Genomic DNA, 19,391 nt, shown 5'->3' with positions numbered 1-19,391 from the left:
CTAAAGTTTCTGAAACGTCTTAATACTTATATTTAATCCTTTGCATTATGCAGAATTTTATGCAGAAAATAATAAGTGTTACCGGCACATGCATTTATATATAGAATTAATATTAACTATTTACACATTTGACACATTTACACATTTACACATTTACGCTTCTTCCTGATTTAAACTTTTATTTCTATTTTATTTTTAACATCAAATACTAATCTGGCTTTCCGACAGATCTTGAAGTTAAAAAAAGACTTAGTATCTATTAAAAAATCTTTAATTTTATGTATTTTAATTATAAATATAAAATTATATAATATATCAAAATATAAAATGTTTTAAAAGATATAGTAATAGTAGATCATATGATTTCTTTTCGTACAGATTATAAGTAAAAAATATCTGGTTTGTGTTACAGATGCCACGAAGCAGGAGGCGTCACCGGTCTCGTAGCCATTCGAGAACACGTTCACATTCTGTAAGCTCCCCACAATATGAGCATAAACGCAGACGTATCGATTATGAGAGTCCACAGAGCAAAGGAACTTATAGGTAAGTTTTAATAGAATGTATTCTTTCATTATCTTCAACATTATATGATACAATACATTTTTTGCTAACATCCATTTCGTAATAACAATTTACATACAAATTTCTAATTTACATAAATCCTCAAAGTAACGACTTAATCTGTGTCGTTCTAATTACTCAATCTATATTTTATATTTGCTCTTATGATAAACACCATGAAGATATTCAAGAAATATTTATTAATAATTCAAGAGTGGTTAATAATGAAATAATTAAAATTAAAACATAATTAAAATGTATAAAAGAGATGAGCTCTTTCTTGTCATAAATGCTCGTCGAAGTGTATTTTAACAGAAAATTTTAAATCACGTATAAACATAATTATACTTTATAACGATCCCATCAAAAAACCTATTCTCAGAATACATGTGTCTCCCCATTTCATTGTCAAAGAAAGTTGCAAGAAAAAAGGGGAGAGTGCGCGAGAGAGGGAACCAGTAGCTGTGCTGAAACCAATACTGCGAGCGAACGATCTCTCCCCCTCTGTTCTCACGTCATTCTAACCGGCAATAGAGCTTCTCCATGAAATCTTCATGGAGGCTGTCAGTCGTGATCAGTGCGCTCGAGCCTCAGCAAGTCCCATCTAAGACCTGTTCTTGACCCTCGTTGTTCGGAACGATTCATGAACGTATAATACGTGAGTGCCAATGCGAGTGTCGCTGTGCCCGGTGATGCTCGCATTCGCCGGGAAATAAATTTACATCGAGGGTGATTTGCCGAGAGATAAAGAAACGTCTTTTGCGTCATCAGAGTGTTTCAATATAGAATTTTGAAAATTTATGAACGTTTAGAATTTCATTTTATCGAGTTTCGAAGAAGTAACGAATACTAAGGCCAATATTACATGCGTCCGTTTTTTGTCGTACGACAAATTTTTCAAGCCTGTCGATTGGCTATAGGACAAAGAGGTCCGAGATCCTCTCTATCTTGCAGTCAATTAACACGCTTGAAAAATTAGTCGTACAATAAAAAACGGATGCATGTAACATTGGCCTAATAGTGATCCAAATAATTTTCAAAATGAAACATAAAACGATGTGTTTCTAAATTGACATTTCTCTAATAGCGCGTTTGTGAAAGATACAAATTTGCACTAGAATCGCTTTGGATATAAAGAGAAGTCCTGAGAATACAATCAATTCGCTTCCATTGTGCAAACTCCATAAAGTGTGCAATAAATCACTACGAAATATTTATTTATAGAGCCACAATCTGCCGCGCATACTAGCACGTCTTGCTCGTTTTATCCGTTTTATTGCTGTGGATAAACAATCTACAAACTATGCAAAACGTTAGACGGAAGTTAGAAAAAGAATGCATGAGCGAATGACATTCTAAATAATATATTTTCAATTTCAAACTGCATTTATACTTTTATAGAGTACAAATTCGCGCACTAGTGGATGTGCAATGTTCCATATTAAATTAATATTATCATTATTTTCATTTTAATTAATATTTTAATTTTAATATTCAAAACATTATTTTTATTTAATTATAATTTTCTTTTACTTTATTTTGACATTAATAATGAAGTTGTTTTCGTGTGTTTTACAGACAAGCTAAAAATTTTACATTTTTTCAAATTATAATTGTCGCGTCTCTCGGATAAATTGCTCTTGAAATTTGACACCAATTAAGCTCTCAGAGACACTCTTATATTCACATTGTGCTTCATTAACCATGCGTCTTGAGTGGTCGCATGAGGATGAGTCATGCGGAATGCGGGCACAAATTACCGATTAATTAAAATGTTCTTTATACTTTTCTGCTTTAATTTAATACTGCTATGAAGGCGTGCTTAATGAATAGTAGTAATTTCTTCTCTGCATTGCTTCCTGATCTTCTAGGTCAATGACTGAACACGATTAAATTCAGCGATATCGCAGTAAAATCTCAAACGAACAAAGTGCCGTTTCTTTCGCGTTGTAATAAATTATATTAATTTGCGGAGGTTCGCGCGTTTTGTTTAAAAAAAAGTGTTATCGATCGCGCGGGATCGGATCTAATAACACAGTTGAACACTTTGGAGACCTGAATAGCGATGAAATTGGCCTATCACGTCAGTTTTTTGTCATTTTTTCGAGAAGATTGAGATTAAATGTGCCAAAACCGAGATTTTTTTGCTATATTTAAAATTTTTTTCAATTTTACTTTCACCACTTTAAAATGCTATCTTTTATTTATAATATAAATTTATATTTATTACGATATGATTTTTTTTCGTATGCATAAATAGCATATTAAAAATCATTAAATTATGCATGTTATATACATGCTGATTATACATATGAAAAAATCATATTATAATTATAAATTCATATTATAAGTAAAAGATAGTATTTTAAAGTAAATTAAATTGAAAAAAAATTTTTTCACGAAAAAAAAAATGATAAATACGGCCAATTTTGACACATTTAATCTCAGCTTTTTTCGGAAACCTGACGTGATAGGCCAATTTCGCCGCCGGATTCGTTTTCAGCGAACAAAAGTCGAAAAACTTTTATTTCTTCAGATCTCAAAAAAAGTCTATTTGTATAACTGTGTAATCTCTACAAGCAAGACATTTTTGATTATAGATGTCTGGATACGCGATATTAACGTCTTTTTTTTGTAGCCAGAATGTAGCTTTAAAATCAGATATATAGTACAGATAGCGCAGTTGCGTCACGATGATTTGTCACAATACGATATATTATGATTATGATTGCTGCGAGAATGGCTCGCACCGAAGGCTACATAAAAGATAAAAATGCGTTTTAAACCTTTTCGTGCGAAACCGTTACCAATTGTGAGTTTAATTTTCAATCTTACACAGAGGATATATATTATGAGTATAATTGTCGAGCCTCGATTATTGTATGTAAAATGCAAGCTTAATTATCGCTTATTCTCCATCCTGAACTTTAAAGAAAGTCTTCTGTTGAACTTTTACTAATTGCATCAATTAATGAACGCCGTGCATTGCGAGTGCAATTTATTCGTGCAACGGTAAACAATAATGACGAACACTTTTTCATGCTCGATGGATTGCTCGATGAAAGAAGAAAGTCTTATTATGCGGAGTCTCACACGCGATGAGTTTTTCCATCGATGAGAATCCATCGTCAAAAATAAGGAAGTAAACTGATCTCAGATTAATAAATAATTGGAATCCACTTGCGTCTGTTTTATATAAAAGAAATTGTGTTTCCTATGTTGCATGGCATTGCCACGAGTCATCCTTGGCATTATCCTAGAGAGATTTGAATTAATTGATTGATAATCTCGTATCCCCCAGATGTGTTAGAGTTCATTTTGCTTCTCTGCTATCGCAGCTGTCGAGTGCAGTTATCTGTCAGTAATGCAACTGGCAATTTCGATATTTTCTCAACGGATGAACAATTTCGTAGCCTATTTTCAATCATGGAATCGTTGGAGATAACGTGCTTGCCAACCAGATATCTAGGCTTCTTGATTGATCATTTCTGTATTCGATACGCGATAGCACGTTGAAGTTTTATAATTAGATAGCTTTGGCAAAATCACAGACGTTGAATCATCGTAAGAGCATAATCGAGTTATTTGTCTGCAATCTCTTCCGTTAGACTCACTCGTTCACTGAGATCACGCGAGCTTTGGCAAGGTCATGGCCGATCTCGAGCAACTCGATACCGAGTGGAATCATCGTCGCGTGCAAGCATAAGTGAAAGAGAAAGGAAAAGTTATAAGTTAACCTCCGCAACTCTTTCAAATTGTTTCTTCCTGCGATCAGATTTCTTAATAATTCTATTCAAAATTAGATCAATTTATTGTATTTGCGCAGTGAAAGTATTTTCCTGTCAGATTTTCCAAGATTGAAGAAATGCATTTGAAAGCGATAATTATAGCTTATTTCCATTGCGCACAAACCGCTAACGATGTTTAATATTCGCTATAAAGATTTTCATCATCGTAATTAGTATAATCGCACCTTCAACTTTCTAATCGCATTATGGCGAAAGAAATGTTACAAATTCTCGAAAGGGGGAAATAAAAACTATTACGTGGTTTATGTATTTTTCTTTGTTTATAAAGACTTGTAATTCTTATGAAGATTCAAAAGTCTGAAATCAAATAATTATCTATCAAAAATTATAGTATATATATGGAAGCAAATATCTTTCATTTATGATGACAATAATTCTATTTAGAATAGAAACAGAGTGCCAATCAATGATATTGTAGAAATAGAGTCTAAAGGATTTAAATGTGGAGTTCTATTAGGACGTTATAAACACGTGTATAAATATTGATAAATACACATTTGATAAACAATATTATAAACTGTAAATATTCGCTCGATAAATCAACATTTTCTTATTACTGATGAATGCTTTTGAAGCTTCCACGGATATTTTCTATACAGAAGCTGTTTCGCGAGTTATCACCGTGTTCATTATTAGAATGCCAATGTTTTGTGAATATTATAGTTCATCAGAGCGAAGAGTAGCCTGATACAATATTAAGCTCCTCCTCGCCCTGATGAAGTGAACTGCAGTATTCGCGAAACATTGGCATTCTAATAAATCTGGACAAGGAAATAACCCGCGAAACGCATTCTATATTTTCTTGGGTACATTACGTTTCACGCATGATGTGCATAATGCATCATTTATCCTTATTTAACATTCGGTGAATAACAAGGGATAAATGATGCATCATGCGTGAAACAGAACGCAACCTAATCACTTTTAAATAATTAAAATTAAGTAAATTTCGACTCGTAATTATTTCCGTAAAATCGAATCCAGCACCACGAGTCTTCATTTGAATCCAGGTTGCAAAACAGACGAAAATTAAAGAATGCCAGTCTTGAACATTGACTTCGCTTCCTGGATATCAAGGTATAGTATAAATAGAATAACTTCTTTACAAAGAAACAAAATGTCTCGTAATTTTTTAAATATAAAGAAAATTTAAGATTCTATACATTTCTTCCTTTCTTTAGGAAAAAATAATCTCCAAAATAATTTGTATAGGAAAAAAGTAGAAAAGAAAGAGACGTGTCTGCAACGTGTGAATCATTGATTATCAGATCATGTTTTCTTACACATAATTTTACGTATGTCGTTTTACTTACGTTGTCTGTATTGTGACACAGGCGCTTTAGCGATTGTGCATAAGGTCATTCGAAAATTTATTGATCTGCATCGCACAAATATATGACGTGCAAAGTAGAACATAACTGTTTTTTGGAAAGTATATTTTTGCTCTTTTTATGCAATCTTCGTAACGATATCTGCCAAGTCGTGGGTGGTAAGGTTAAGGATGAAATTGATACCCGATGACGATTCTCGTGTACCCCATTTAGTTATTACATATCTTCGACAAAATTGTTGACTTGGATAAGATCCAAAACCCGGTGACAAATTTTACGAGTTTTTCTACTTCCGTGGAACTGCTTTTCGATCGGTTGATACTACATTAATTAAAGAAATTCTTAAAACAAGGAAAACAAAGCCATTGTTGAAATGACATCTTTTATTGCGAATTTACGTTTGCTGATCGTCTCGAAAATTAGCATTGAATAGCTCGCTGAAAATTTGCGAATGGAAATCTTCAGACGAACTAACTGTGCCTACTGCTGGCAGATTCAAGTCGTTGCTTGACCATGAACCTATCATACGGTTGATGCCTTCGCGTAGAAAAAAAACTAAACAATGGTCGTCTGACGTATCATTCGGAACGATTTATTGGATCCTTTTGCGTGCCTCGACGGCTAGTAATCGGTTACTATATAATGATATTGGAACAATAGTTTTTTCTACGTATATATTTGTTCGGTAGATTAATCGAAATTAATCCCTTTATATGTTACATGTTTTATTGATTGCTAAATAATTGAAATTCAACGTTATTGGAGCTGCGTAAATTTTTTCGGCTTTTGTTCTGTTTTATAAATCGTCGGATCGTGTGGCAAATGAATTTTTGAACTTTTTCAGTCGCATTATAGCAACTCTGTGATAACAACGGGGTTGCCATAAAATTGGGAAATGTCAGGAAAATTGAAAATGGTCAAATCAGAAAATTTTCCGGAAAATTAAAATTTTTTATTTTAAAAAAGTGATGTTCTTACACCAACGTAGTTTGGAATACTATCAACTTAACAATTAAATGTAAGCAGTGTCAGCAACATTAATAGTAATTATATTGCTATGTTAAATTGCCCCCTCAACAAAATATTTAACGGTTTCCAAATCAGGATGAAAATACAAAAGATTTTAAAATATTATTAAAAGAAAGGGAAAATCATGAAATTTTATGTGGAAATCAGGAAAAAATTATGAAATTGTAAGACGAGAAATATATGACAATCTCAAACAATACCATGTATTTTTACAAAGTTTTGAAAAGATAATGTTGCATTATCAGCTTTTTATGAGTGATATTGCGCCAATAATTGATATGTTATATTGAAGAAAATTGGCTTATTGATAATGAAGCTATCAAACAGTATTGAATAGAAAAAATATTTTTTGATATAATATATTATATTATATATATACCTATATATAAAATTAATAAAGAAGTCTAATCACTCTGTAAGCAAGCTCGATAATCTATTTGAGGAAGGTAGATTAATTAGGTCGTCCCACGCTTATATACACTGTTAAGAAGAACATGTCATACATGACACGATGCAACCTTGATTTCCACTTAGTTTCGCTCCAGATCATGTTAAACGTTCAGCTTTTGCGCTGCATTATCATTCGACACACTTTTAAATTGGCTCGAATTAAATATTACAATATTTATCTTACGAGAATTTGTTTTTGTGACATACTTTGAAAGTATCTGAGATTTAGACGATATAATATATTCGACTTTTACTCCCTAGTTTAATTAATATCTACTAAGTTTCGAGATATTGTCTAATTAATTTCTTTTTTCTTTATTCGCATTTCAGCGGGGAGCGAGTGTTGAGGTCTCGTCAACACGAGCGAGGAACCAGCCAGGAACGACGTTATAAACGTAGTCATCGGCGATCGCCTAGTAGCGGTAGACAACATGGGCATCGCGAGCGTGATCGTGATCGTGCCCACTTAGCGCATCCCACATCGTCTCGTCGTACGCGCCTACATCGTCATCACGACTCATCGTCGCCTAGCCAGGAGCGGCATCGCCATCGATCGCCATCCACCAGGAGTCAGGTGAGTCTGAGGGACAATACGACACACATTAACATCGATTATTACGCGCTCCTGTTCATTATATGTTTTACTGCGCCGCGTGACACACGATCGATGATCTACAAACAGTCGATCAGATCATGCTTTCAACCCCTGATCTATGAAAACGTACATAGCAGATGCCCATTGTATTCTGTCGTACTTATCAACGATGTTTTGATGAAAAAAAATTTTGTCTAATTTATTAGATTATTTGATGGGAAGCTCCAAAGATTTCAAATCTTCTTGAATCCACATTGTAAAAAAAGATGAAGATTATATATTCTAATACATTTTCCGTATTTTGAAACATATGATATCTAATTTTTTTTCTTAATGTATATGTAAGATGGCTTGGAAATAATTTTCTTTATTCAAATATACATGGAACGTACTCTCTTTGAACATCCTCATGGAAATTTCACGGCAAACTTTGTTAGCGATTACTTTGATAGCGGTTTCTTTTTAATCAAATTTTTATATTCTTTGCTTTTAATCAAACTTTTGTCAGACTTTTATACGGTCTTAAATTATGTTTGCGAAAGCTTTATGAAGTGATTGAAGTTTTATTACCACTATGAATGCTGCCTCACAAAATTTCAGTATGCATTAATAAACTAATTTTTTATACACGGGATGGTGAGGATTAAGCTAAATTTCGCATATTATCAAATTTCGAACAAACGATAATAATGCATGCATGAAAGCGTAAAAATAAGTCGGATACAAAAACTAAGTCGAAGTTAACGATCAAGAACAGTCTACGAAGTGATTATGAAGAGATTACCTTCTCAATTTCTAATGCAGTTTTTGGCTAACGTTTTTTGGAGTTCAGTTCTTCGGCGTATTAAACGTGCGGATTAGATCTTGTACCACCTATTCAGCTTTGTGATGCATAATGGAAACTCTTGATGATGATCGATATGTAAAAGCGTGAGGACGAGTAGGATACAGAGGGAGAAGAGTTAGCGCGTCGACGCGCTCGACCAAGCGAGAACAGTCTTTGGAGAATCTCGTAGCGCAACGGGCACGCAACGAGTGTACCCTGAGCGAGAATGCCGATGATTCTTCTTTCTTACTCGACGCTGGCTATTTTCGACTGACGACTATTTTCGAGGGGGACTCGTCACGCGGTTTCGCCGCGGTTTTAGTGCGAGTTTGCGCCAGATGGCCAACGCAACATCGTCGCCGCCGCCGCCGTCATCACCATCGAGGAACGTTGCGCCGGCAAGCCGACCGGTTCACCGAAAGCAAACGAGAAAACTCCTTCGTCACCGATTTATCGGGAAACATACGGACTTAAAGACGTTCTCACAGATTCTCCTATTTATATATCTGAGCGTAACGCATCGACGAAGTTATCGATATCAGAAACATTTTTGCATTTGAAGCAAACGAAGCTTCAACTAATCTTTCGAGAAAGTACCTCAATAGTAACAAACTGGTTTACTGAAAGTTAAACTGTCTTCGAAAATGAGATATTGAAGCAAAGTTGTGTAGATTCAGTTTCATCGCCACGGTAGGAAAAGTCTGGCAGCACGATTGGCGGCCCAGAATCGTTCAACCTGGATTTAGAAATACGCGCATCTTGTAGTTGGCAAGATGCGCTCGTGAGATGTGGCGCAAGGTGTAGGTGCCCAAGTAGTGAACCATCTCCTGTTTCACGTATCAACCATCAACCTGGATCCTGGAGACTGGACTGTCCTCGGCGGCGGCGGCGGTACTTTGGCTGACGGTGGACCACCATCGGCCACGTCATCGTCGTCATCGTCTTTCCAGACTCAGGAACTGAGTCTGCTGATGCCTGGAAACGTCCCCTGGTGGCCGCGTCATGACTGGGACGCATGGTTGCAACGCAATGTCACCGAAACCACCAGGGAACTCGACATGAAACTTGACGTCACTCCCGAAACTAATGATACATCGACTTCCGAGGTAGCGTCGAGACCTTCGTATAGCACCACCATATTCGATATTAATTACTTGCTCGAGTGCGTGTGTATTTGTACGTGCGCGTTGTTTATGCTCGCTATTTCTGCGATCGTATGCTAGCTTGAAACATTCCAATTCCCTTTCTGTGTATTGAACTCGGAAAATTTTACATCATAATCTTGAAATCCCTTTATTCAGGAGAAAAGATTATCGACATTGAGACGTTTAAAAAAAGCAGCTCCGATTAATTTGAACGTGAAAGTTCTATTTTATCCATTAAGTTATTAAAAATACTGTAATTTCAAGAGATAAAATTTTCTTCGTTTGAATATTTATCAGTCAAAGATATTTCTAATAGCTTAACCCTTCGTAGTCACATCTTTTGAAATCACATCTGTAATCACTTTCTGTAATCAGAGTCAAAACGACTCCAGAACGCATTTAACCGGTTGCCATATTCACAGTTTCCGTTCTTTGAAGTAAAAAAATTACTAAATATATTTTAACATTGTAGAACATAGAAATATAGCGATTTTATACCAATTTTAATTTTAACATATTCAAAAAATATCACGAAAATAAAGTGAGCTTTTTACTAAAAAAATCATAATTAAAAAAAATTTTTTATGAACATTTATGGCTATACACATATGACACTTTCAGAAAAAAATAGTGCAATAGTTAACTTAAAAAAAAAAATTTATTTTGAGAGAGAAATGAAGGAGGCTATTTTTGGAAAAAAGAAGTGTTAAATTATTGTATAAAAGATTGATTATTATAATAATCAAAGATATATTAATTAGAGATGTAGAACCTCAAAATTTTTTTAGAATCAAATTGATCCCAATGACCACGAAGGGTTAAAAGTTACGTCATTTGAAATGTATGCCAAAATACGTTTTTTCTTTGGTAAAAAGGGTTAACATATAAAAAGCATGCGTCCATTTCTGTTGGCTATCCGCCACGCAGCTACGGTGATGACACGGCACGAGTCTGCCGAGCTGATTAGCCGGCCAGGACTTTAACATTTAAGCGCGGCGTGTTGGGTTTTCTGTACAGCATGGCGCACGCGTTTCAGGCCACGGTTTATATTTGGCGTAGCCCGTTCTCGAAGACGACGACGACGCAACTTGGAGAACGAGAAGCATGTGCTCCAGTACACGGCGCCGCTTCCCTCCATCTTTCTCCTCCCCGTTTTTAACCCAATATTATGGCCTAACCTTGGTCAATATTAGTAGGTAGCGGAAGAAACACGCGTAACTTTTTGTCCAAGCAATGGCGCTTCTGTTATAGCAGCTAGTAGGAGTAATTTATCGCGATATAACAAAATACGATCCGTTAGGCGAAACATTTGTAACAATGATCCGTATTGATTACGATTCTTCTATTGTTCTGTATTCAGTGCGTTCAGTGCGAGCATTTTATTTGGCTTTATTCTTCAATTCTATTTGTGTAACAATAGAATTTTAATAGAAAAAACTTGATCTTTTGAGGCTTTACAGTTGAAAAATATTTAATTTGTTCATTCCTGTTCCGATAAACGAAATATATATTTCGTTTTGTATTTTTAAGTGATATGATTTCTAAATTGAGCCAAATTAATCAGTCGCTTCGCCAGAGAATATTTTGGAGATGATTCTAGGACTAATGTGGTGATATCCGTGGGCGAGCGGATCTGCGCGAACAAACTGCGTCGCTATTTTGTAAACGGCGTGTATTTATACCAATACTCGGACTTAAAATCTACGACGATAGGACGATATCTTCGACAACCTTGGAGACAACTCGAGTTTTATTAATAGTATTAGAGTCTACGAACCTGGTTCTAACACTAATTCTTTAGTCAAGCGCTTTTGGTTTTAGACCATCAAGTTTTTGGAGTTTAGCGACGTATGCTCCATTCATTTCTCTTTTGATATTAAATCTACTTATTTATATATGGGATAAGATCGAACAATTTTAATGATTCTCGAGTTAGATGATCAGATTTTAATAATTTTCACTTGATTTTCTTAAATCTAAAAATTAATAGAAACACCTAGCTTCAATTATCACGAGAATACCCTTCCTTTAGATAATCTTTGAAAACTTAGTTTTGTCTTGTTGATGATTGGAACAATGACAAAATTTCGAAAAGGAATTTCAATGACTGGATAAGTTAACACAAACAATCGTACAATTTCTCTCTTCTCTCATGTCGTTTCTTCTCATGATCTTCTGGATCACTTACTTTCTCCAGAATCTTTCGGAGGAGACCTATAAAACTTAACGTGTTCGCCATTCCAATATCGCTATCTATTAAAAACAGTAATAGCCGTTATTGAATAGGCAATATTGGGCTGTGCAATAGACCTACTCCACATTTGATTGGCGTTTCGAAATTTCTATGTGTGTCAAGGTATACGGAGCGAGAGAGAGAGAAAGAGAGATATCGCGTGAAAACATGGCGCTTATGATGGCTTGCTGATGCGTTTTGTCGCGTGCATGTAGCAGGAAGCGTGCCCTTCATGGATATCTCTTCTCTATGCACCAGGAAGCACGACGCACAGCGTTGCCAAGCATAAGCTTGCAGAACTTGGGCACGTTTCGAATAAGCGTTCCGAGACAATTTACGTAATACCCCGCAGATCCCTCTCTTTTCCTACTTCTTCGTCCTCCTCGTCTTCTCCACTTTCCACCTGCGCTTTTCTTCGTCTTCCTCCAATTCCGCTCGTCCGTTTCTCCTTCGCCGTAATCGCGTGTGCGAGTTACGCTGATCGACCCCTCTCTCTCTTTCTCTTGGTTATTCCGTATCCGATCGCTCTCGAAGAGTCGCTTTCGAGAGAGGTGGACGAATCGTTCTCTTCGGAGCGGGCACACCACCGCTCCCTGGTATTTTTAGTACGACGAGAGAGTATTTGGCGGGGCGTACCGAGTTTCGTCTTCTTCTCCTCGTTGTCGTCGTCGTCGTTGTCGTCGTCGTCGCCATCGCTACCACCGTCTTCGTCTTGGTCTTCATCTTTATGAACGGCCAACGTTGTCCGTCCGTCGTCGTCATCCCACTGATTGTCATCGTGGTTATAGTTTAGTGCTTTCCTCGGTGGCGTTCTTTCGCCTTTTGTGATCGGCGTGCTTCACGCCTTACCGTAGTGATGTATCTGCGTAGAAGACCGTTTCGTCAGTCTCGGTGTCTTCGTGTTCGATCGCTCTTGCGGCCACTCTTCTTGCACGACTTAGCCACTACTCGAGCATGTCGCGCTGAGATTGTTTCGCGAGATCCAGGACGATCTTGAGTATTTCGTCAAGGGTCGAATTGGTTGATCTGGAAAATCGGTAGTTTTACGTAATTCGCGATTTGACAGCGGTCTCAAGCTAGTTCAAATGTTCATATTCGCACCGCGCGACATGTCGACCTCCCGACAGAGCTCTGTCTCGCGACGGGGTCGTTTCGCGCGCTCGTCCACAACGACGAGCGTGACGCAGATGCTAAGCGATTCCTGCACGAGTCTCCTCCAGAAGCTGACTACGAGGGTACGCGGAACGTCTGCACTCAATGACCACAATGTCGGCCCCACGGCGAGGCGATCGCCTATTGTCGGCCGACTGGGTACTACAAGAAATCGCTTGGAGAACAAGTACAGCACTATTTTAGACAAGTATTCCGGCAAGAGGCACGCCGACGATTCGGAACGAAGCGGTCGCGGTTATTCGCGGAAACAAGAGCGAGATCACAACTATTATCACCGAGACGACAGTCCGTTTGTGCGCGATGACAAGACTCTAGAGCCTTCGATGACTCGTACTATCATCAAGAGTCCCACTAGCGTGCTTCTCAGCGAGAAAGCTTATCCCTACGTGAGCTCTGCGATAAGCAGAGAATCCAGACGCGAGAAGACGCCCGCCTACAACCGCACAGCTCGGCAAACTTTATTGAATTCGGAAGCTTATCGCCGTTACGGCAGACACAAATCCGGACATGCGGAAACGCGCAATCGGAAGGTCAGGCCGCATCGAAACGGCAAGAGCGAGCAGCTAGAAGCTCATTCGACGTCTCTAAGATTGTCCCGACCAGTTAAAATCGAATCATTAACGTTTATGGACAGCAAAGAGATCACGGTCGATCCGGACAAGACTCCAGTCGCTAACAGCAACACGGAGAACCTCAATGACGTCGCTCAGAATGTTACGCGGAACGCGTACGACGCATTAACGGAGGATGTGGATCCAGCGATCTCGGACCGGGCAGCCAAACGAAAGGAGATCCAAAGTTTAATCCTGAAATACGCCGCCATGGAGGATACCTACAGTCAATTGGCGGCTGGTGGACAGGCGAACGTACTTCCCAGCACGACGGATCTCATCGCCAGCAAGTACAAGAAGAGCAATCACCACAGCAACCAGAAAGACGACGCGTCCAAGGGCACAGTAGCCCCGGGTAGCGCGAACGCGATTAGCGAGGTGGACACGATTCACGACGCGATCGTAAGTTGTCGAGCCATGGGTTGCCCGGATTGCGCGATCTCGCGAAAGCGACGCCGTTTTAAGCAGAGCGTGTCCGTTGCCGCTGTTGTCTTGTCTTCCTCGTTCTCGCCTGTGTGTTTGCGTGTGTGTATGTATTTAATTGCAAACGCGCGTATGTAACTCGTGTGAAATCCCTTTCCGCCCTAGCACTCCCTAGATTCACGCTGACTGACGTCCGTTTCGCGAGCCCGTTGAAAAACCTATTAACCGTAGTAATCTTCGCCTCTCCGATAAGCTAAACACTGCACGTCTGCCAATGTTTGCCGTGAGAGTACCACGAGGATATCTTGGGACACTCCGACTACCACGCCGATCTACCTTCTCTGGTAGAAATTTCATGCATTTTTGAGCAGTTACTAAACAGTTACATCAACTTCTGTCTAGTAACTGAGAAAGAAAACTTCTTAGGATCCCAATCAGGATGTAACGCTTTGCTTGCAGTTACTGCGTACAAAAGTTGCGTAAAACCTGAATCCATTTACTAGACAATAACTGGACAGGCGTCTACGCAAATTGCACAAATTTTTATCAGGAAAATGTTTCAGTCACTGAATTAAAATTCTATCAAGTTCTTGTCCATTTTCTACTCAGTTTTGGCACGACTAATGAGAATTAATATAAAACAGTAATATTAGTTAATAATTGGATAGATGTTTAGGAAAATTGCATACATTTCTACCAGGGTTATCGCGATTCCGAATGTAATATTTACCAATCTACCTCCTGTTTCCAATTTGAGGATTGAGAGTAACACGTTCCATGAATAACATACATATGCGATGTAGATATTGGTTATATTTGTGTTAAGGTTTTAATTCAATTATCTGACCATTTAAATTGTTTGGGAAAACCGTCATCTTACATGGTTGCTGAATATTCAAGACTATCCCGGTATACTTGTGAAAGGCGAACTAAATCTTAATACTAAGATCGGTAATTGATATTAAGATCGAAATTGTGTCCACATCAAAGATGCAATAGTTTTATTTCTGATTATCTATTTTTTTATGATCTTGATAACATGTTGAGAGTACGAAAGACTACGAGAGAGTACGCAGATCTGCTTCTCCTCTTTCTGTTTGATTTCACCGTAGAAGTGACTAGCGATCGACGATCCGAAAAATTCGACAGTACAGTCCGCGTGTCGTATTCTCGATAAGGTAGGGTCGAAACCCCGATCAGTATTGCTCCGTATTGCGGCAATGAGGATCGTGCCCCATGAGGATCGAGAGATATCTCTATCGATCGTCGTGGAGCGGCGGTTTACGCGAACACGTAAGTACTATGACAAGTCTATCAAGCAATTAACAGTTTTAACTAAGCTACCTCTCCGTGTTAGATGAAAGGTAACGTGTTACAAGCACTTCGAAGAAGCTGTCCGGTTGTCCGCGCTTGTTTGTTTTTTTTTCTTTTTTTTCTCGTATCTATACAGAGTGATTCATTTTAATCTTAATAGGCAAATATTTAGAAAATATGCAATTTTTATCAAAAAACATTACAAATAGAAGTTGTATGATATAAAATAAAGTGGGATCTTCATTAATATGTCTCCTTCTATATATCATACAATTTTTATTTGGAAAATTTTTGGTACAATTTTCGAAATATTTGCCTGTTAAGATTAAGATGAATCACCCTGTATATCTTTCGTCGAGATTGAGATTTGAGTAAATCAGAATAAATCGTCTTATTCGCAAAATTATCGTCGATCAAATATATAGTAGTATATATTGTCATTCAAATCATTGTCATATACGTTATCGCGATTATACGTGTACATAACGCACATGATTCTCTTTCTGCTTTTCTCTGTCTGTCTACGTTAGAATGTGCATTTGTAGTCGTTTCATGTCGTATCAAGTGCTCTAGTACGTAGAGCCATGCGCGTCTTGAGACGGCTCCTTCAAGGCATATACCAGGTCTAACACGAATATATATATAACGAGTATATAAAAAAGCGAGCGAGATAAAAAAAAGAACCGAAAACGGATAAATAATTAAAATAAGAAAACGACTGCCGTATGAAAAAAAAAAAAAATTAAAAAAAGCATAGACTAAAGAAAAACGTAAAAAGTAACGAAAAGAAAAGAATATACATATTATGTGCCGATGGTAAATTCGTAACCGCAACTTTCTGACTTGGCAAACCATTTTGCCCTCTCCCCTTTCTCTCTGATTGTTGGGTTACCATCTCCGTTGTAATGGAATGGAATGGAATGGAAACGGATATGGCACACACGGATTGGTCACAACTATGGTCGACCGGGTGCTCGGATCGGGTGGCGTCTCTCTCTCTCTCTCGGTGACGATGACGATATCCTACCTTCCTACCCCCACCGACACACTCGTACGTTCGTCCCGTGCTTACACACGTGTCCTCTGCCGCGTGTTACACGGGTCTCCGCCGACTCGCGGTGGTGGTGGCAACGATGGTGGATGGCACGGTGTATGGCGATCGGTTGATGATCGGCGACCGCTCGACCTGGCGTGCATCTGATGGCCACGTGGATACGGCGGATGTGACCTGACGACCCAACGGCGCCTCAACTCTGGATACGTGGCACCTACGTCCGGCGCGACACCTGTTACTGAATCGGACCGACGCGAACACGGAATACCGAACACGGCGGGTCCGCGGCCTGCGATTGGGTCCAACTCTTGGCACGCACCGATATCGATACGCCGGCCCAAATAGAGCCCACGACCGCCCTCCGTCGAGGACGACGAAGACGGCCACCTTGTATACCAATCCGGCGATCTCCTGGCCAATAGATGTTCGTGATCATGTGAATACACTCATTGTAGTAGATTTAAGCAAGCCTCAGGTCGATTAACTGATCGGTTATCTACGGTATCTGCCCATACTTTCTATCTCTTTCTTTCTCTCTCTCTTTCTCTTTCTCTCTTGTCTCTCTCTATCTTTCGTTTCTTTTTTTCCTCTCTTTTTCACTTCTCCTCGCCTGAACTATAGGTATTATATATGAAACAATATTTACACTACAAAACAAGAGTAACAATTCACGCGTTAATCACGTTATGTGTCAATGTTCTCGCTGAACGTCGCCGTTCAGCATACACATACGCGCATATATAGAGATATGTTGTATACATATATATATATATATTATGATACCACTTATTCGTACACACATTTGTGCGTACACACATTGGCGCGGTTCTCTGTCTAGATCGAAAATTCTCCCCGTCGATCTTTTCGTCGCGCGCTAACTCGGGATACGCGAAAGAGCAGAAAAAAAGATATAGTTTCTCTCTGTCTGTCTGTTTATGTACAATTTATTTCAGAAAGATAAGTAATAGCATATATATAGTACATCTATCCACCACGTGTTTCGACAGCACGTAGGAAACCCGTCGGCTCGACGATGACGACGACGGTGATGATTATCGGGAAGCCGGCGCAAAGAGATTTTGCTTTTTGATTCCCCGCTGAATCGAGGATCCCTTCAAACGCGGGGGTGATTTGGTGGCGACAGAGAGCTTGGAGGAAGGGAGTAGAGACAAATGAGAAAGACCGAAGGGCTTCTTATTTGCGCTATCTTCTCGATATGTCGTCCTCCTCGGGACGGCGTGTTCCTCGCTCTTGATACTCGTGCACGCGTGCGAGGACGACTGGCATTTGCTCTCGCCTTTTTTGTATCTCTTTATATCATTGAACTTCTTACCTACTCGCTGTATAAAGAATAAAGGATGGGAGACGATGAAAAGATTCTCCCGTATGATCGACAGTAAATGCCACGTCCCGTGCGTCCGTTCAAAGAGTTACGCTGCTTTTACCCCGTTTTTAGGACCTTTAGGAGAGCAGCAATATTTTCGATCGATACCATTTAAACTATACGATACCGTTCCATGTTTATTCGTTATCCCGTTCACCATGAACCGCGCGTGTACGATAACGCACGATCGGCCGAACGCCCACATGGAAGAGTCTCGCTCGCGTTCCTTCAGGGATTCCTCATTTTTCTTCTTTTTTTTTCTCTTTCAAACGCGACAACTCTCTCTCCTTGAGAGAGTGGCCTTTTTTCTCCTTTGTGTAAAGGGGTGATGGACAAGGGACACTCAAAGGCTTTTTTGTCAAAGTCATGAACGAAAAGGTACTTCGTCTAGTCAGTGAACGCAGGCGAGCACTCCCTCCCTCCGTGGGCCGCGAGGCTCATATTTGCTGGGCATTCACCTTCATTTTTGCATTACAGATAAAGTACTGGCCACCCTAGGAGAGGGTACTTTTGGAAAAGTTGTCAAGGTTAAGGACTTGCAAATGTAAGTTCCATAAGTTCATATAAGTACATAGGTAACATAACTTCGCGTTTCGCACTGTCTACTCATATCTCTCTCTAGCTTTCTACCTATTTATTTTTATTTACCTCTTTCCGCTCGGTTCCTCGCGCGTCATCATCAATTCGCGCGCCGAGGAAAATCCTAAATGCGCGCGTTGCGCGACGACGTACCACAGGCAGAAATAGCCATCCGGCACTGTCACAAAATAACACGCGAGTAGTTGCAATAATAGGATGGCCTTGCACTTTGTTTTACGAGCCGGGCGTTCGCGACGGCCACGAATTAGATCTCTTTAGCGGAATACGAAGTATTCGGCAAACGTCCGCGTGAAAAGTATTCTCCACGTGCAGCTTCGTCCTCATAGGATACGGGATTTGAGCTGACGGGAGACGGTTTTAGTATCAGATATCATGATCGATGTTATGAACATTCTAGGGATCATGTGATGGCTCTGAAGATTATTAAAAACGTGGAAAAATACAGGGAAGCAGCAAAGCTGGAGATAAATGCTCTTGAAAAGATTGCTAATAAGGACCCGGAAGGCCAGCAGTTAGTATCTAATTGTTTTATTTATTCTTTAATCTTTAAGTAGTTTTGCGACGTAAAGTTACTCCGTAAGCACGGATATTTTTTGTTTTAATTTAATATGTAAGGTTTATGAAACGACGATAATTAACTGTCAATTATTTCATTTCAGTCTATGCGTAAAGATGCTCGATTGGTTCAATTATCACGGACACATGTGTATCGCTTTCGAAATGCTCGGTCTGAGTGTTTTCGACTTCCTGGTAAATATTGAAGCATACCTTGTGACGAATTAGATGCATTAGTGCGCACTGATTTAAAAGCCTAATGTATATTAGTCTATCTACATACAAAAACAATATA

General features: G+C 38.8%; 1 protein-coding gene across 4 annotated transcripts in view; it reads left to right on the top strand.

Annotated features, from left to right (window-relative positions):
- The window catches only part of Doa (CDC like kinase darkener of apricot), a 30,083-nt gene that overhangs the window by 9,127 nt on the left and 1,565 nt on the right, over positions 1–19,391 (top strand). For 2 of the 4 annotated variants that reach the window (XM_018462582.1, XM_018462581.1), the window contains 6 exons: positions 413–546; positions 7,514–7,757; positions 16,903–16,981; positions 18,419–18,485; positions 18,939–19,052; positions 19,201–19,291. In XM_018462582.1, coding sequence (XP_018318084.1) covers positions 413–546; positions 7,514–7,757; positions 16,903–16,981; positions 18,419–18,485; positions 18,939–19,052; positions 19,201–19,291 — 729 coding nt within the window. Of the gene's footprint in view, positions 1–412; positions 547–7,513; positions 7,758–13,067; positions 14,169–16,902; positions 16,982–18,418; positions 18,486–18,938; positions 19,053–19,200; positions 19,292–19,391 lie in introns of those variants that run through there. The other 2 variants (XM_018462579.1, XM_018462580.1) reach the window with 1 other exon arrangement.

The sequence above is a fragment of the Mycetomoellerius zeteki genome, unplaced genomic scaffold (assembly GCF_001594055.1).
Source record: "Mycetomoellerius zeteki isolate Tzet28-1 unplaced genomic scaffold, Tzet1.0 scaffold145, whole genome shotgun sequence".
In the NCBI taxonomy this organism is placed as follows: domain Eukaryota; kingdom Metazoa; phylum Arthropoda; class Insecta; order Hymenoptera; family Formicidae; genus Mycetomoellerius; species Mycetomoellerius zeteki.
Note: the sequence above shows the minus strand (reverse complement) of the source record. Positions and strands in the feature narration are given on the sequence as shown.